The sequence below is a fragment of the Rhineura floridana genome, chromosome 7, assembly GCF_030035675.1.
Source record: "Rhineura floridana isolate rRhiFlo1 chromosome 7, rRhiFlo1.hap2, whole genome shotgun sequence".
NCBI lineage: Eukaryota > Metazoa > Chordata > Lepidosauria > Squamata > Rhineuridae > Rhineura > Rhineura floridana.
In genome coordinates this window covers 42,448,330-42,467,485 of record NC_084486.1, presented here as the reverse complement: position 1 = coordinate 42,467,485, position 19,156 = coordinate 42,448,330, and the positions used below count along the sequence as shown (strand labels likewise).

Sequence of the window (19,156 nt, the reverse complement as noted above, 5' to 3'; positions counted from 1 at the left end):
AACATACAGCACACTTAGAAAATTGCTAGAATATATTTCACATCCCACTTTTTTATCTTATGGAAACTGAGACATTTCTCATGTTCACTGGAGACTATTCTGCGGAACAGTCAGTGCCAGTGTTTTGGACCAACTCCCATCAGCCCCAGCCAGCTTCCCTGTAATCGTATCAGTTGTTTCCAGTTGTATGTCATCTTTCCCTACTCCTTATCTTTCTTTCTTTCTCTGTCATCTTGAACCCGAGCAATCTGACATTTCTCTTATATGTTTTTTGGCACTCTTGTTTCATTCTTCACCATCTCCTCTGACAATTCAGACTGCAGCTAGACCAACTCCCTACCGTTCAACTATTTTGCCACTGCAGCTGCCTAAGGAAAACTGAAAGCTACATCATTTTATCACTCTGTCTTCACTTACCTCTTCCTTTAGGACTACAATTTCCCATAAAACAATTCTACTATTCAGCCCACATTGACTTCATAGCCTAAAACATGGGTGGGGGACCTGGCAGCTGAATGTGACCCTCCAGGACTCTCTCTCTCTGTCCTGTGAAACTTTTCCCAGGCCACAACCCTTTATTTAAAAAATGTGTATCTTTCTTTTCACCATCAATGTCTCAAAGCAGCTTACAACATTGAAAATATACAATGTACAAAATTTAAAACCTCAGAAATTTAAAAAATTCTCATAAATGTAAACGAAAAAACATCTTGATGCAAAAGCCTTGTAAAATAAATCAGTTTTAACTCAAGTAAGCTCCATTGGGTTCAATGAGATTTACTCCCAGGTAAGCATGTAATGGATTGCAGCCTTAATTATTTTTATGTTTGTTAGATTTTCTATGTATATTTTTTTTTAAAAAAGAGATATGTGAATTCATTTTGTTCATTTTCTTTCACTACCTCATATCGAGAATATGATCAGAATTTCCCGTAGCCCTGGAATATATTGTTACTGTTCCCAGTTAAGGCTATTCTGCCTGCTCCATTTAGCATAGTTGTTCAGCGTAAAGTTTCACAAGTCAGTGAGAGATATTTCATATATTTTGCAGTCTTCTGTACAGACCAACATCATGGTATTGCAATACAGAATTAGTAAGCTACAACAGATGTTAAAGAACTATAAGGAACAAAATCAGCATTGAAATATTATTTACAAAGTTGGACCAGTAGCACAATGGATTTATATCTAGAACTTATCTTATAGTATTTCTAAAACTATTACCTGAATTTTGACTTGTTTTTAACAGTGGAAGGGCAGGATATAAATCCTCTTAATAAATAAATATTCCATAGTATTGGAAACTAAAGTCTAGGCATTTAAGGCTGAAAATCTAAGTTTTTTTAAAAAAACGATTCCTCATATCCTCCCCCAGTTTTTGGTGGTAATTACTAGGCACAAAAACAAAACAACTGGACAATGCAACCATTACTATACTTAATTTACATAATTGCACAATATGCATATTAGACTGTCTAGACTTGTGGAACTGGAATATGGCAACCCTACCTCAGCTGCTTAGTTAAGAGGCTGGAACTAGGAACTTTTCAGTAGGCACATACAGACAGAGAAGATGATTTGTTCTAATGGTTGCCACTGTTTCAATATCCATTAGGTTGCCATTTCCTTACTGCTGTTCCTAAGGTCAGTTGGCATTTTGATGTCTGTCTTTCAGATGACAGGACACAAGCTCTCCAAACAGAATCTATTATCTTCCCATCCCTCATAGTTTACTGAAAATCTCTCTTCCCTTAAGCCACCAAAGCTGTTTAAGATGAAACTGTCCAGACATGTGGAATTTTAAAAAAAAAATTAAATTGTTTTAAATTGTTTTTAAAAGATGTGTTTTAAATTTGTATATTTGTTTTTAATGTTTCTAGTTACTGAAAACCGCCCAGAGAGCTTCGGCTATGGGGCGGTATACAAATACAATAAATAAATAAATAAAACTTTACTATAGAAAAATAATGTAAACCTTGTAGAGTCATACCAACAATCCATCTTTCTGTAAAACATTAACAAAGCAAAGATAGTCTAAATGCAGACTAATATATAATTTTGAGAAATGAGAAAGTTTGTACAGACAAAGAATTGTTTTAATTTCCCTATCAAATGATGAAACTTAAAATATGTGTGAAAAGCAGCTGTTTCAAAAATGATGTATTTATAAAATATATAAATAGGACATATCTCTTTCCTCTGGCCTAGTTTGACTGACTAGCACATAGTATAGTTGAACTATCATACTACCTCCCCTCCCCACCTCCTCTCAAAATAACAGTTTCAAAATATCTCTGATATAAACAAGAAGACTGGTAGCACATCTCCAGAAAAGGTATTTATTTGTGTTCAGGACTATTTATAGTCTCATATTCTTGCAGCTATCATCAATTATCATATAAATAGTTGAAGTCTTTATTTACTGGTTTATGAATAATGCATTTGTGTCTATTGCCTTCAACAGAGGTTTGAAGTTCGTAAATGCTTTCTAATGCAAAACAAGAAGTAGCTTGTATGAGTTTAGAGATAAGATGTTTAAGTTGTTTGGATTCTGTTCCAATATTTTTTTAAGGTGCATCTGAAAGCTACTCCAGTGTTATGCCATTCAGCCCCTAAACTATAATGGGCAATGTCTTTTGTTATTTGGGACCTTGTGTTTGTGGGGTTGTTTTTGGACCAGATGCTTAAGGGCATTGTAGAATTGTATGAATAATCACATCAAATTGAACTGCCTAGACTATCTTAAAAAATGTTCCTTTTTAGTTAATAAGATCTCAAGTACGTCATGTCACCCTACTACTTAATGCCAGCACACTAAAATATGTAGCTTTAATAAACTTTTCCCTCTCCCAATGTTTGTGGTAAGAAAATGTTGCTTTAACAGAATCTTCACAATTCAGCTTTTAGCTTGCTGAGACATTGTTCCCGAGACTTAAGATGTGATCATTTGGGCTAGAATTTTATTGATGAATATCAAATAGCCAATTACCAATCATTCCAATTAGGTATCCCATCCCATCTCATCCCAATTTGGCTTACTTGCTTCCAGACTCACAGTGACTGCATGGCCAGTTATTAATTAATTTGTTCAAAGTGATTTACAACAAAGTAATGCAAAACCCACATTGTTCTCTTATGTTAATTAACATGGATTAAACAGTTCTCTTTTGCAGCCTCAGGTAGGATGACTGATCATTCAATGGTCATGGAGGTCTGTCCTCCTGGCATCCCTGCAAGATGGCAGAATTCGGGGAGCTACCTGCAACCTCTTTAGCTGCCTCAGGTAGAACATTACAAATGCTCCTGGCACCTGCTTACAATTAATTAAACATCTGAACCAGTATTTTCTTCTTCGACAGTTTAGGATCAAGAAACACAATTTTGCCATTTGCTGCATCTTGCTTTCTGGGTTCCATTCCATATGAGGCCTGCAATTTATGCAACACAACAGTAGTTTTCAAACTTTGAACCTTCAGTGAGCCCTTTGTCACACAGTGGATTGCTTATTGAGGAATCTCAGTGCATTACAGAAGATTCTAAGTCATGTTTTAAAGTACATGGATCATGCAGAGTAACAATCTCCTAACCACGGAAGGCTGGTCTGTTAGGGTGAACAGGGCATCACCCCACCAACTTCAGTCTACCCCAACCCATCCACCTTCTTGCCTACAACTAGTCCAGGGAGAGGCATTGCCTGTCAGCTTCCTCCTCTTTAGTATTGTCCTTGTAGAATTCAACAGGGAGGAGGATGGAAGCAGAACTAGAATTAATTGGCTCTGCTTGTCATTGGCTCTGGCTCCATGTACTCCTTGGGTTCCCTGCCTTCTGCCTCACCAGTCTCAATGGGCGCCAGCCAGCCAACACAGTCCCTTGGGGCTCCACAGTGCATAAGAAAATTGGCAACAACAGACAGGCTGGCAGTGAAGAGCAAGCTGTTTTTCAGGGAAGCTGGTCCTCTGTGATTAATCTGCTCATTGCTGACCCTTGATAGCTTCTGAGAAAGCCCAGAGTTCTCCAAAAAAAAATCTGTAAAAAAATCTTAATTTTCAGAAATTATGTAAATCAAGATCTACATTTTATAAACATATTCATTTAGATTTTTTAAATAACAAAAAATTAAACAATTCAGCAACGAATTGATGTATTTTTAAAAAAAACACCGATTCTGGCCCGCTTGCACTGGCTGCCTATATGCTTCTGAGCTCAATTCAAGGTGCTGGTTTTGACTTATAAAGCCTTACACGGCTTGGGACCACAATACCTGATGGAACGCCTCTCCCGATATGAACCTACCCGTACACTGCGTTCAACATCAAAGGCCCTCCTTCTGGGGCCTACCCAGAGGGAAGTCCAGAAGGTGACAACGAGAATTCTCTCCCTGATGAGGTACGCCTGGCGCCAACATTGTTATCTTTTCGGCGCCAGGTAAAAACCTTCCTGTTCTCCCAGGCATTTTAATATATATAATTTTAAATATTTTAGCAATTTAATATTTACATCTTAACATCTTAATATTCAATCGATTTAATGCATTTTACATTTAATATTTTAGTACTGAGTTTTGTAGTTGTCTATATGTTTAATTATGTTTAGGTATTTTTGGTATAATTTTTAAGTTTAATATATGTTTTTAAATTGTATATTGGATGTTATATGTTGTGAACCGCCCAGAGAGCTTTGGCTATGGGGCGGTATAGAAATATAATAAATAAATAAATAAATAACATGTTAAAACTGGGTTGGACAGACTCACTAAGGGTAGATGTGCCTGCAGTTTCATTAGATTTGCTACCAGTCTCTCCAGCAACTTGTTCCTGACACAACTTTAGATTTTTATTTCCTGGAAATGTAATTTAAACTTAGCAATGAATAATGAAATATAAATCAGAGGTTCAAAAGGTCATAGATATTATATCATTGGTACCTAATCTAGTTCACTGAACTGTGAGTACCAAGAAAGGTCTATTACTGATGACATTTCAACTCAAAGCATCAAAGTGACAAAATAATGGGCAATCAAATAATGTTTCCTTGTCTGAAACAAATGCACAATCTTGGTGAAAAAAAGTGGAAGATAAAAAAAAAGAAGGGGTGATTTTGAGAGAACTTGAGCATGGCTTAGTAAGGTAATGTTCCAATAAAGGTATCCAATGTCATCACCTCTTGCCTCAAGAAGAATTAATACTAGAGCCACAGGGTTGTCTAAAAAGATGTGTGCTCTACAATATATATATAAAAATACTGTTCTAATCTTCAATTTATTTTCTGACTCAAGAACTCAAGACCATTTATGACCTCAGAGATGACCAAATGCTAAAACAAAGTTGGTCAGCACTTTCACCAATTCTACCTAGCTACAATGAGGCACATAAAATAATCAATAGGATTTTTTTTCATGCAAAGGGGTCTACACTTAATTGTTTGTGATCACTGGTTAGTGCATTGTTTCCACTCTTCCTTTCCTTCCCCCAAGAACTTAGAAAGAAGCAAGATCTGCTCTCACTTTATGGTGGGATTTGGGAGATGAAATCTTCAAGTTTTCTAGAATACACAGAGAACTGGGGGAAGAGCAGTTGTGCTAGATGTTCTTGAGAAGGCATAGTCACTAGAATGAGTGTCATCATGGCAACTGAACTTGTGGAACCCTGTTTATAATTAGGTGAATGGAAGATTACTTTGAAGACATGAAATGCAGATCCTTACCATCTTGCTTATTCTTTGAGTTTCCTTCTAAAATACTGAGGTTTTATTAAAATCCAATTAAAAGGATATATTTCCTCCTTCCTATGACCAAGAATTTAGTGAACATAAAATAATATACAAATATTATGCCCGATCAGGACATCTTTGGGATCAAGTGTTCTGTTTGTCCTTCTGAGAGGGAAAAATATATGAATGATAATGTTTGGATATAAGATTAAGGTTACAATCCTATGGTAACTTAATCAGAATGAACAGAGTGGGATTTATTTCTGAGTAGGGATTCATTGGCTTGTGCTGTAACTAGCAGCAAACTACACTCAGAAAAGCACTGAACTGAATTTTCCTTCTTTGTACCGTTAGACATCTAGTATTCCTTCTTAAAGTTAATATGCAAGAATGACACAAAGACTTTTACTTTCAATATTTACAAAAGAGGCATATAAAAAAAATGAGACTTCTATTTCAGGTTTCATTTTGGTAAAAAACTGTACAATCAGTTAACACTCTTCTCTTGTCATACGGCCAGGAACAAGAGTGGAAAATGGGTGTGCTATTCAAAATAAATTACCACCTCAACATTAATTGAATGCTCAGATTTAGTCATTCCTTGTTTCTGTATTAAACAAACTCATTGGCCAATCATATTGGCTTAATACAGTGGTTCTCAAACTTTTTTTGGTTCATGGTGCACTGTAAAACATATAAAAATTTTCTGGCGCACTTCATGTACAAAATTAAAAATATATTAATATATTTTAAACTATGAATAAAAAATAACTTAAACTATAGAAAACTATTACTTACCCTATACAAATGGGTTTCTTCTCATTTTTAAAATATACTTTCATAATATTTGAGGCACACCTAGCCACCTCTTAGGGCGCACCAGTGTGCCTGGGTGCACCGTTTGAGAATCACTGGCTTAATAAGTCAATATGTGAAATCTTTTGTCCATAAACACAGTCCCTTTGTTAATCTCTTCAGGTGAATAACTATTATATTTTCCCATTTTGTCCAAACTGGGAGAATACATTTACCATTTTTGAAACAAATCCTAAGCAGGGCCAGTGCCAGTCTTGACTGGGGCACCAGCCTGCCCTGGGACTGCAATGCCGTAGCCCAACTCCCCTTCACGCACACAGGCAGTATGGGGCTAATAAGCCCACCCGCATGTCCCACATACCTCACCCATCCCTGTAAATGATGTGTGCGCTGCGTGTGCATGCCTGCCATCAACCAAGATGGCGGCAGGGCAATCAGCCCCTCAGGGAAGCCCCCGCTTCCATCTTGGTTGATGGCAGGCATATGCACACAGCACACATGTCATTCACAGGGACAAGAGAGGTCAGTGGAGCATGCATGTGGGCTTATTGAAGCTCACACTGACTGTATTGGGGGGGATGTCTAGGAGCTCCCTGTCCACGATCTGCAGCAGGGCCAGAAGCCGACACTGCTGCAGATCACAGAATGGAAGCACTATCCTCCTACCCTGAGGAACCCTTCGGGGGGCCCTCTGGGCCACAGGGGCCCTTCACCAGGGCCTGACCTGGCCACCCTTTGGCACCAGCCCTGATCCTAAGCTATGGTTTGAAATTGGTTTATGATCCTGGCTTGTTTCACAGCTGTTAATTGTAGTTTCCCAGTTTGGTTAACTGAAGACTTTGTAAACATATTTATGTTATGGCATCAGTTATATAAATGTGTTCACCTGATCCTGATGCTATATCCTAATTTGTAGCTGGACATTAAACCACAGTTTTCCAATTTGGATGTAATAGGAAACTGGTTTAACATACCTTGTTTTAAGACACATGAGAGAAGTGAGGAGTGGAAGGGAACAAATTAGAAACCCCTAATTAATTTCCCATACTATATCTTGTATACTGTAGGTCGATTTAGAAAATAAGGCTCTCCCCCAGGAAAAAAATGCAGTTGCAGAGTTGTAGGAAAGTAAGAGAATTTGATTGTGTGAAGGATCCATTAAATGATGATACTCAACCAACATCTCACTTTTAACTACCTGTCCAATTTTTCTTGCTTTTATTTTTGTTCTTGAAACTGAAGAGAGAGAAAACATTTACCAAGTTCATTATTTCATTTTACATACTTATATGTTATGAATTCAATTTTCTTAGGCTATGGGTAAATTATACATAATCATATACTGTAAACTCTGGGTTCATTTTAAGGGCAGTTTCCTCTCAAAGACAGGAAAAGAGTTGACATAAATATCACTTTAAGTGGCTGAAGAGATAGCACCTTGAAATATTTATCTAATTTTTTAAGGGTACAAATATACTTACTATTTTAGGTGCAGTGGAGAGGCAGTTGATAGTTATTCTACCACTCCTAAAGGACAGCACTTTTTCCCTCTCTTTGATGTGAGTTCTAGAGCTGGAATGGGGAGCCTTTTAGAACCTGAGAGCCATATTCTCTTGTGGGCAACTTTCTGGGGATTGCATGCCAATAGTGAATGAGTCCAGAGGCAAAAGTGGACAGAGCAATGTATGTGACTCTTGCCTTTGTACAAGGGGCAGATTTATAGGAACATGTAGTAAACACAGAAGTAGGGCCCATGCTGCTAACCCCCCCTATGTGTTATTAGTATTCATCATTAACTGAGAAGATACCTTTGGATCATGATAACAAACAGTGAATTGCAACTGCTGAATTCTAGTATTTTAGTTTGCTGCACTGTTTCCACTTTCCATTTCTCTTATTCCCCAATTAAAGTATGCAGGGCCCCATGCTAATAAATCTGCCACTATACCAGTTACCTACATTCTAGTCACGCTAAAGTCAGAGGTTTCTATACACACCCCACCATCCACCATACATGCAGGCAAGAGGCATTATCACAGTTCAAGGTCATATTTTAGCCAGGTTAAAACACTCAGCAGGGCCGGTGAAGGGTGTGGCCTAGGGATGGTGGGGTGGCCTAGGGAGAGTCCTGGGAGCCAGATAGATAGGCCTGGGGGGCAGGTTCTCCCCTCCCCAGCCTGAGGCTTTCCACCTCCTTCTAGAGGTTATGCAGAGGATTGGAGTAGTTCAGCATGAATGGGTGAAAGTTTGGAGGACACATGCTGACTAGCAGGGGTGTAGTCATCCAGGGTCTCAGACCCCTTACTTTTTTGGAGGCAGGGTCCTAGCAGGGTCCCTATGTCTCCAACATCCCATGAGACAATCAGCATGAAAGAAGTGTGTTACCCATTAAGAAGAGTTTTCCTAACATGCTTTATTGTCCTTTCCTGCTGATTGGAGCCAATTGGATTGAAAGGAGGAATGAAGATTCTCCCCTTTCATGCTTATTGGCTCCTAGGGATGTCTATTTTTGTGGGAGAAGGCATTAACAAGGATCACATTCTCAACCCAGCAGCAAAAAAAGGGGGGGCATGGTTGTGACTATAATGAAGGGACCTCTGCACTTCTGAATTTGCCACTACATTACTGCTGTGATGTCACCAATATACATTCCCATTCTCATATCAGTTTGTAACTTCTAAAAAGTTTGGAAATTTGAAGGTAGGGTAAGGTGATTTCAGTTCCCAGCTCCCCAGCAGGAAATGACTGCAGAGTACGCAATTTCTAGTTTTTCTGTTTCCTCATTCAAAATGAGAGGCAGAGAGAATTATAAATGCCATGCATTGCAGAAGAAAATCACATTTCTGAGCAAGCTCAAAAGCACAATTTATTTCCGGTTATGCATGTGACGTGCAATCAGACCTCTCTTATCTTTAGTGAGCCTTTGATGATTACACTGTAAGGGTGATTGTTTTCTTTCTTTTCTTTTCTTTTCTGTGGAAAGGGGTAGTGGTGGTTGGCAGTGAGGCCTGGCTAGCAGTGGGAGCAGGATGAACTCCCATAGAAGATGGAGCTAAATTTGAAGGGGTCTGGGAGTGGTTGGCAATAGGGTAAAGCTTTCTATCCACTCCATTCTAAATTCAACCCATTACAAAATAACAAGTACCTCATTAAAAACACATAAAGTGTTCTTATTATGTGAGGCAGCACATATCCAATATGTCTATCCTATAGTTTGGTGTAGACAACCTGCTTAAAAATGTATCAATGTAGGGAGAGGAAGCATTAGGCTTGTGGCTCCTAGCCCTGCCCCCACTCCCCATGCATTGACCATAATTTCTTCACAAGGGTCATGCCGGCATTCCAACACATGTAGGCTCTGAATATGAAGTCTGTACATTTCAAAAATGTAGGGTGCAATGTAGGGGATACAGGTGTGCAGAAGTGAAGATCAACACATGAAAGTCAGGAGCAGGGTCAGCAGGTACAATTGTCATTCTTTCTCTTTGTGTACATTTCTGTTTAGTTTAATCACCTGATTAGCCCCATGCCTCCTGGCCATTTTACTTTATTTTCTTTTCAGAAGGTAGGTTCTACAATGTGGCACAAATGTTAGCAATCACTAGCTATTTTGATGTGCTGCCAGATTTGATAAACTTCGTATTAAAAAAAGACATTCTTGTCATGATTTATTTATTTATTTACATTCAAGTTGACTATAGAAAATGGGGCATTTAGGTTTGAGTTTCCATAAAATGTTTCCCTCAAATATGTCTAAAATTTATCAGGCAATCTTTTTCCTCCCACAGTATCTATGATTGATAGATTACTTCAAAGAAACAGCTAATGCACTGAACGTATGCTACTATAAATTTCCAGTCATTCAGGAAAATATCCAAGATAAAAAGTATATTTAGAAACTGCACATGACTAGAATTCAGCTGCTATTAGGGATGTAAGAAGGCACTGCTTTACATTCTGTCCTGCATTCTTCACACTGTTCCATTCCACTGCAGTTCATCTTCTGCCAAAAACTGTATTATTTGTCTCACCGTCCACTGTAATAAAATTATGTAGCTTACGTAATTAATAGCGTATATTATGAACATTTCATTGTCATTATGTTATTCCATCCCATTCATTTCAATGCAAAGGAAACACAATGCAAATGGAATGAAATGTAATCAATTACATATCAATTGTGGACTGAAAGCAACAAGAGTGAATACCAATGGTATTCGCTGGATTGATTTCAACTCTGGACATGGGACAAATAAGGAAACATCATCAATTTCCACTCCCATTTCTGTTTTCCTCAGAATTCTCCAACATCCCTCACTGCTATACACATAGAATCACAGAATCAAAGAAGGGGCCTATAAGGCCATCAAATCCAGCCCCCTGCTCAATGCAGGAATCCAAATTAAAGCATACCCGACAGGTGGATGTCCAGCTGCCTCCTGAATGCCTCCAGTGTTAGAGAGCCCACCACCAAACTGGAACTAGAAATGACAGTGAATTTAGGAAATTGGTGGCTGGGGGCAGGGGCGGAATTCCCCTAGTTTTGAAATCCATGCCATGTTATGAACCTAGTTCTAATCCTTACTCCTAATTCCAGTTCATAATGGGGTCTCTGCCAGCCAGTCCTCCTTGTCAGTTCCCTCCCCTCCCCAAGTAAATGTCCTTTTGTGAAGGGGGTGGCACATTGGTAGTGGAGATACTTGCTGAATACAGGCTATTTAGTCCTCATTCTTAAGCCACAAATGCACTTGCTGGGGTGCATGGGACTTTTTCTTTCCTGTGTCTCACAATTTATTGAACTGAACAAAAAGGCATAGAAAATGACAAATCCAATAAATCCAGGTAGAAACCAAAACCCTGAAGCCTGAGCTTTTCAGAGAATTGCTTGAGAAAGTATTGAAAAACAGAATTGATTTCAAGGCAAGCTGGGAGAGCCCACCCATCAGTATCTGTAACAAAGTATATAGGGAGAAATCCAGTAGAATGGGACAACATGGATACAGTCTGAAGTGGCACAGTGCAGACACATGTGCTTCCACTGGAGTTTATTTCTGAGAGAGGTTTAGCACTTTTTAAACAGCATTCTGTCTCATTAGTGAAGGCTGTGATTCACTCAGATAAGATATGCAGTAACATTTCAGCCTTTTTTCTCATCCAGAATGTCTGCACACACCTTTTCTTTTAAAAAAGTCTTTAAATGAAATAAATGGAACTTTGTTAAAACAGCATCATAAAATGAAATACTTTTTATCTATTAGTGACTGACAACACATCAGCATGATCCTTAAGCAAAAAGAGAGAAGTGCAACAACTTACTGCTTTTCAGTAGCAATGAGGAAAGATAAATCAAGTACACTATATGTAAAGGGAAGTATGCTGGCACTACTGTCTTCATTAATGTTTAGTATATTTGAGTTTACCAGATGGAAAATGCGTATGGCAAATATATTTCCTATAGCATTAATGAACATGGGAGATGAAATTATAAAACTGGCTTGAAGCAAGCAGCAGTAAATTGTTTCACTTTGCTTAGCAAACACAATGATGCAATTTAGTGATAGATACACTCTTGCTACTTATTATGCCAACAGTCATTTCACAGTACAATATGCTTTAAGGGGGAAAAAGTATATGGGTATGTGGAGAGAGGGAAGTGTAGCTTTCTGGTGCAGCTATTGTCAGTCAAGGGAAAGCTATTAGTGCAATTTCATTTTCTTCTTATCCAGCCTTTCATGGCTTTACTGGACAAGAGCACAAGAAGATCAACCCAGGAAGGCATATTGCTAAAAACCATGCCGCCAGAGGCTTTAACAATAGTTCAAAGCACACAGAAGCATCAAACAGTCCTGGATCTTATCCTTGGGCCAAAATGTGATTAAACGTGAAACTCTGTTAGCTATTAGGGACTTCATAGCTTGACCAGGCAATCTGAACCCACAACATTAACTTCCCAAGTTAGGTACAAATGAATACACTGCATTATGTTGTATCACTTCCAGGATGCCACCACAAGTAATGATTGAACTATATAGACCCATATTTACTAACGTTCACAATTCAGTAGTCCCCACTACTCATATTACTGCTAGACACATGGGAATGGGGTTGTTTAAATGGGAGTGTCATACAGTCCCCATGGGCTGAAGTGGTTCTCCCTGTTTCACCACCCTCTTCGGGGGAAGCCATATAGGAAATACAATTTCAGCTATATTTCAGGGGTGTGGGGGATTGTATAATTGATTCAGGGTTGGGGGACTGTTTACTTTCTTTAAAAATCACATTTCCAGGTGTATGTGTACATGTGTTCACTCACTTGCTCTCCATCTTGATATATACAGACATCAGAGTTACTTGGGTCACCAGACCTTCAGATCGTAGGGGCCAGAGCCTTGGAACTAAGGGGTGGTGCCTATGCACACATAGGCCATGGCCAGTCAAGAAAGGACATACTTATGCAGAGTGCCTCAGGATGAAATATGATGGACACTGGTGGGGCACAGAACAAATGGCAAAATCCCTCAAACCAATCACAAAGTAGCTTCTCCTTTGATTCTGCACCTCTTATCCTGAGATTTTATTAATTTCCCTGAACTCACTGAGAAGGAGAGAAACTTCTGGTCAGATTTTGAAACCTTGGTAACCTGATGGATGTACCAGAAAAATAATGTATCATGGAAGAGGATGTTAATCTTTTGAACCAAATAAAAAAACGTATGTAAATCATCATTGCTTTTTCACTAGACTGAGAAATAAAACAAACTACAGAATTAACATTTGATGTCTACTCACCATTCTGACTTTCTTCATCAATTGGAACTATTGTTGCTGGAGGCCCTGCCCTGGCCAACTTGCAGTCTACAAAAATGAAAATACAAGTTATTTCAAATTACAGAGTACAATGGTGGACAAACCTTTGGTATAAAATCAGCAATAGGCACCACCAGTTTCCAGAGTACTTACCCATATTTTACATTTAATTAAGTAAGCTCCTCGTGACATAAGGATTTCTTCTTAGCAAGGCTGTAGCATAGGTCTTTGTAGCTGGCTTTAACAGCAACACATTTAAGATGAGGTCTGGATTTGCATGTAATGCTAAGCCATGGTTAATGTAAACCAAGTTTTATAAAACAATGACAAATTGTGGCTTGCTAGTGTGGTTTGATTATGGTTGAGATGCTGAGCTGGATTCAGATGATCAAATTAAACCACGGGGTTTAAGTCACTGCATGAGCAGAACAACTTCTGCTTGTGCAACAGACCTTCCCTTCCCTCTCCTCCACCTGTATGCCACCTCCAGTTCTACTCCAGAAGGTTGGGGGAAAACCCAGAGCAGATTTGGGTGGTGCACAGGAAGAGGAGAGGGAGCAGAAGTCCTACTAAGCGAAGAGAAGATGTTACACTCACATAATGACTTTGTTAGATACAATCCATGGTTTATTAAAACATGATTTATAAACCATGACTTCACTTTGCATGTGAACCAGACCATAATGTGTATTGATTTACTAGGTTACCAGGATCTACTTGCTAAAAATGTTGCCATGTACACAAACACCAAACCTTTGCCACATCACAAAACAATATAATTCTCTTGCTCCTTTTTAATCATGTTTTATGCTAAACAGAGATCCACAGAGACCACTATGGAAGAGAAGTCCTTCAGGACAGAGATAATGTGATGGTAATTTAACCCAAAATAACAATACAAAAGAATGATTAAGAGGAATAAATTGTAATTAAAGCTTCACAACAGAAACAAACATAATTGAAATTTAATTGCAACACAAGTCTCTAATTAGAGAGAGTGAACAGAATTTCAATAAAGTTCTAAACAAAATAAAAATGAAAAACAGACAAGCAATTTTCAGGAAGTTACTGTTTGCCATCTTACCCTCATATTGCCAGTCTGGAAGGAAGTTAAGAGTCATCAGTGGAAGCAGAGCAGAATAATGAAAGAAAATAAGTAAGATTTTGTTGTGGTTTATAGAGAAAGTTTTTAAAGACACACATCTCAACACAAAAAGAAGTTTAATTTATATATTATTCACCACAATGCAGAGTACTTGCTGGTAATTGCCATGTGTAATATTTCATACAGGAACCATCCACAACCTACGCTAGATTAAATAATAATTCACTCTAATAGTTCCTTGCGTGCATATAAAGACTTCCCTATTCATGTCTGTGAAAAAAGCAACTGTTGTGGAGTTTTCTCTCCTCTGAAGTGAATGATGCTGGTCAAGATTCTGCACAAGAGGAGGGGAGTATCTGCAAACTCCAGACTGGGGAAGGAGAATCTATTACCTGAGATTTATAAAAGAGTAAGTAAAATTGTAGTCTATCTGAGGAGCAACTAATAACAGACAGAAAATATAATTTTCTCCCCTAAGACAAGTGGTTTTAAGGAAATAATATGATTAAATCTAAAATACAAAGCAATGTTACAAGCATGAACCAAGTTAATGAAAATACCAAACTTCACATAATTTATTCAGCTTTGTCCAAAGTGACTTTAATATCTGAACTCCAGTTTATTTCAAAAGTGGCTACAGCAGTCCATATAAAATGCAAACAGCGTTTGATTTTCATTTGGTGAAAGAATAAAATGATATTCCAACTCAAAGAAGAAAGACTGTCCTTATTGGCACTGCTCTAGAACTCCCATGAGACACCAGTCAGCTTGGCCGGGGCTGGCTGAAGCTGATGGGAGTTGTCATCCAAAACATTTGGAGGGCACCATGTGGGTGGACGCTGGGTGAGTAGAAGGTACTTCTGCACATTGAGGGGAGACTTCCTAATTTATCCAGGTTGTCTCTTTGAGTTGCAGTCTCCTGAGCCATATCCCATGCTGTTCCTGAGAGTCCTCTAACCGTCACGACCAGCTTTCCAAAAGCACAGGAAGAAGAAACTGAAAATCTCTATTCCACGAATGCAAGTCTGCTCACCTTTCTTACATACCAATGCTATGCTTCTAACCCCATGACTTTCCGAAGAAAAGTTCCATTCAGATTTTCTACCATGGACCTAGCATTAGGGGTCCTTGAGGATTTCATTCAGTCCACATTTTTAAGCAACCCAATCTGATTTGTGCTTCCTAGACTAATACACATATTCTTTAATTTTCACACTTCTCTGAATTTACAATCCAGTTCTTGGCTTAAAAAAACAAACCAAAAAAACCAAAATGTATATAAAAATGTATATTTTAGATTAACATGCTTAAATCATATTTTAATATGAAATGCATACAAACAATTTTATTTTGTGGAAAATGCAATCACAATTGCAAATGTTCACGCCTTTCAAAAAATTGCAAAATGATGTGGAAAGGGGACAGAATGAACGTATGAATGAACATAAGAAAAACTGAATGGAAATAGATGAATCTATCCATCCCTGCCTGGTAGTATTACAAACCCCACATATCCAGGTGAAACCATATTTCTGCTTTACAAGTATACCTCAATAGGACATGTTTACATTGAGACTAAAACAGAGAAAGATTCTGCTTGACCATTAGACTGTAAGTACCATCAACATTACATCATTCTCATTAATAAGATTCTTTCCCCAAATTGAAAAACCTTGGATAACAAGGTGGCATAAAGGAGTACAGGGAGAGAGCCACACAACAATAATTAGGGAGCATTAGATTTATACCAGCTTGCAAATATTGCCAGACAGAAGAACAGTGCTAAAATCAACATAGATGACAAATGGCAGATGACAGGAATCTTCTTAATTAAAATGCAAATCATACATGAGCAGCAGCAAATCTTCATTCTGAACCACTAGAACCATTTCTATCTTGGTAATATTGCTTAAAATACTTAAACAATTAAGTCCATGTTTTACACCTATATTTTGCATATCACCGCTTTTATTATCATACTTTGGAGAATTGTGCATCTATTTAAGGAGCAGTTTTTGATATATCTTATAATATTGTTCTAAGGCTGTCGTCATGCTGTAATTTTACAGCATGACGACAGCCTTCTAAATGCTGCTGGGCCATCACAGTAGTTGGAGGGCAGCTATGGCTGGTCCAGATGAGCCATGGAGGAGCAGTCATGACAGGCCAGCTCAGCTCCTCAGTAACTGTCCTGTTCAGCCACCACTGCTGCCACCCATCTCAGTGACGAAGCTGTTTCAATGGTAGAGGGTGAGGAGGAGGGAAGTGGCAGGCAGCAGGAGGGCAGGACGGTTGGTGAGGACTACCCCAGCCTGTCCTAAGTATTCCTGTGTGGCTTGCCTCAGTAGGCCACTTCCTTCCTCCTCATGGGAGAAGGTCTAAAGGGAGGAAAAAGGAGGCTTGGTGACATATAGAAGGGGTGGGGAAAAAGGAGGCTTGGTGAACTGTAGAAGGGGATGGAGGATTGGCCAGGCCTAAGGGGGGTGGAGTTTGGCAAGGCCTGGGGGAAGTGAAGAGTTTGGCAAGGGATGGAGGTAGGTGAGGTTGGTGTTCCTTTGCACCTCTAGAAAAAGTGGGGGAGGATCATAAAAGAGTTTTGATGAGCTCTACGTGGAAGAATGATGGTTTGGGTGAGGCTGTTATGTGCAGGGTAAGCGAGCAAGCAAAGTGAAGTGAGCAGGGGTGGTAGCCCACACACACACACACATCAGTACTTATTATTACATCCAACAAGATGCACTTCATGTTCAAGAACTTGGCTTTTTAAAATTAGATTTTACAGCTCAGTGAACACTAAATATATACCCTGATACAACACATGCACACAGCCTGTGTTGAAGAGAGGATTTTCTTTAAAAAAGAAAAAACTTCACTGAGAGCATAGTTATCACCTTCCATTAGGATGGGGAAGAAATTAAATTCAGTTTGCATTTAAAGCTGGATCTATCAAATTTGCACTTTCTGAAACAATATGAGAACCAAATCATAGTCAACCTTTGACATTTTTACTTATCCAAATTATGGGATGCAGGTCTCCAACCCATGTCTACAAAAATGCATATAATAGGGGGAAAGTGCATAAATGAATAATATTAGTGAAAGTAATACGCAAAAATACATTATATGGTGATAAATGGTTTGCAAAAATGTACATTAGTCAAAACTGCCTACAATAATGTGTTTATTAGGAGAAATTCACACTAAAATGCTGAAGAATTTTCATAAATTTCTGCAGAAATGTGGAGAACTACATTTCAGACTGGAAAAACGAGAAGCTGAGAACAGTGAAATAGACAGATATTTCCATCCCCACCTTCAACTTGTGATGCTTTTATGTAAAAATATTTATATTTACTTCTCTCTTTTTGTTTCTCAAACAGGGACTATCATTTATGTCTTTTTTATAAGTTCTTCAGAGTTGTATCTCATCTCCAAGGCCCTCAAAGTGGAGTACACAACAGGATCTTCTTCTTTTTGTTACACCAATCATCTGATACAATTGTGGGTGAGCTACAGTGATTTGCCCAGGCATATCTAGGAAGTAGCATAACCAAGGAAGAATTTTAACCTGGGGTTTCCATATCCATATCCAATAGGCTTGCAACACCACCATCAAATATCTTCCTCAAAGCATGCTGTTGTCAAAATTACTATACAGAACAATCTACAAACTACAAGTGAATGAGGTTAGGAAGGTCTGTGAAGCCACTGGGAGCTTTCCATTTCAACAGCTGGCAATAGGAATATCACAGGCAGAGCAAGTCCAGATATGAGTGTGCCATCTGTGCCCCCAACATCAATGCACCCAAGGGTGGTTGGCAGAAGCAGAGCCATAATTTGTAGCAGACTGCTATAGTCACCAACCAATTTAAATTTCTCACAGTAATGCTTTGATGTAGCATTGTTCCAGGGCATTATGGGGCATTTAGAATGGTGGGCTCAGTGGAAATTAAAAATTGTAGTGAGACATATGAGCAGACAACGTATGGGCCAAATCCTTTGCAGGCATCAGCACCAGTGGGCCTCAACAGCAACTTGAACGTTCTGAGAGTTGATGATGAACCTGTCCTAGGTGTATATTTAGTTCTTCTTATATTAATTGCAATGGAATTTTCTAGGGGCATCTACTTTTCCTTTATTTTTAGAAATGAATAAAATAAAAAGGAAAACTAAATAAGTAAAGTCATTTCTAATTCATTTCTGTGAGAAACAAATGAAAACAGAAGCAAATGAAAACAGAGAAACAAATGGAAGAAATGAATAACACTCCCCTATTTGTTACTATTCTTTCCATTCATTTAGAGGGTCTTCCTAAAACTATGCATTTCATTGTTTTACAAACAACATCTGCAAATGTTGTTTACAGGCAATGCATTTCATTGTTTTACAAACAACATTCTAGGTGTGTTCCGATGTATGCCTGAACACACAAATGCTGTATTCTTAGGGCAGGGGGGGCAGCAGTATGGCTGTGCACATTGCTCTTTGTGTTCAGTCCCTGATGTTCCTCATGTTAAGTGGGGAAGATCTGCAGGGGCCTTCTACTCAAATTCAACTGAATTTCCCCTAATTATGCATTCCATAACAACACTACACTTTGTGAAAACACCCACCCACCTATTGTACCTCACTGTTTCTTTCAGTTTTTGGACAAAATAAAAAGAGAACTGTAGCTCAACAGGAAGTGTTAATGTAGTCAAATTAGAGTTGCTAGGTCTC

The 19,156-nt window shown here is 38.5% G+C and overlaps 1 protein-coding gene across 7 annotated transcripts in view; it reads right to left on the bottom strand.

The window, feature by feature from the left end:
- PCDH15 (protocadherin related 15) overlaps positions 1-19,156 on the bottom strand; it is a 605,264-nt gene that overhangs the window by 466,275 nt on the left and 119,833 nt on the right. For all 7 annotated transcript variants that reach the window (XM_061635350.1, XM_061635351.1, XM_061635352.1 and 4 more), the window contains exon 3: positions 13,315-13,380. In XM_061635350.1, the coding sequence (XP_061491334.1) occupies positions 13,315-13,380 (66 nt within the window). The remainder of the gene's footprint in view (positions 1-13,314; positions 13,381-19,156) is intronic.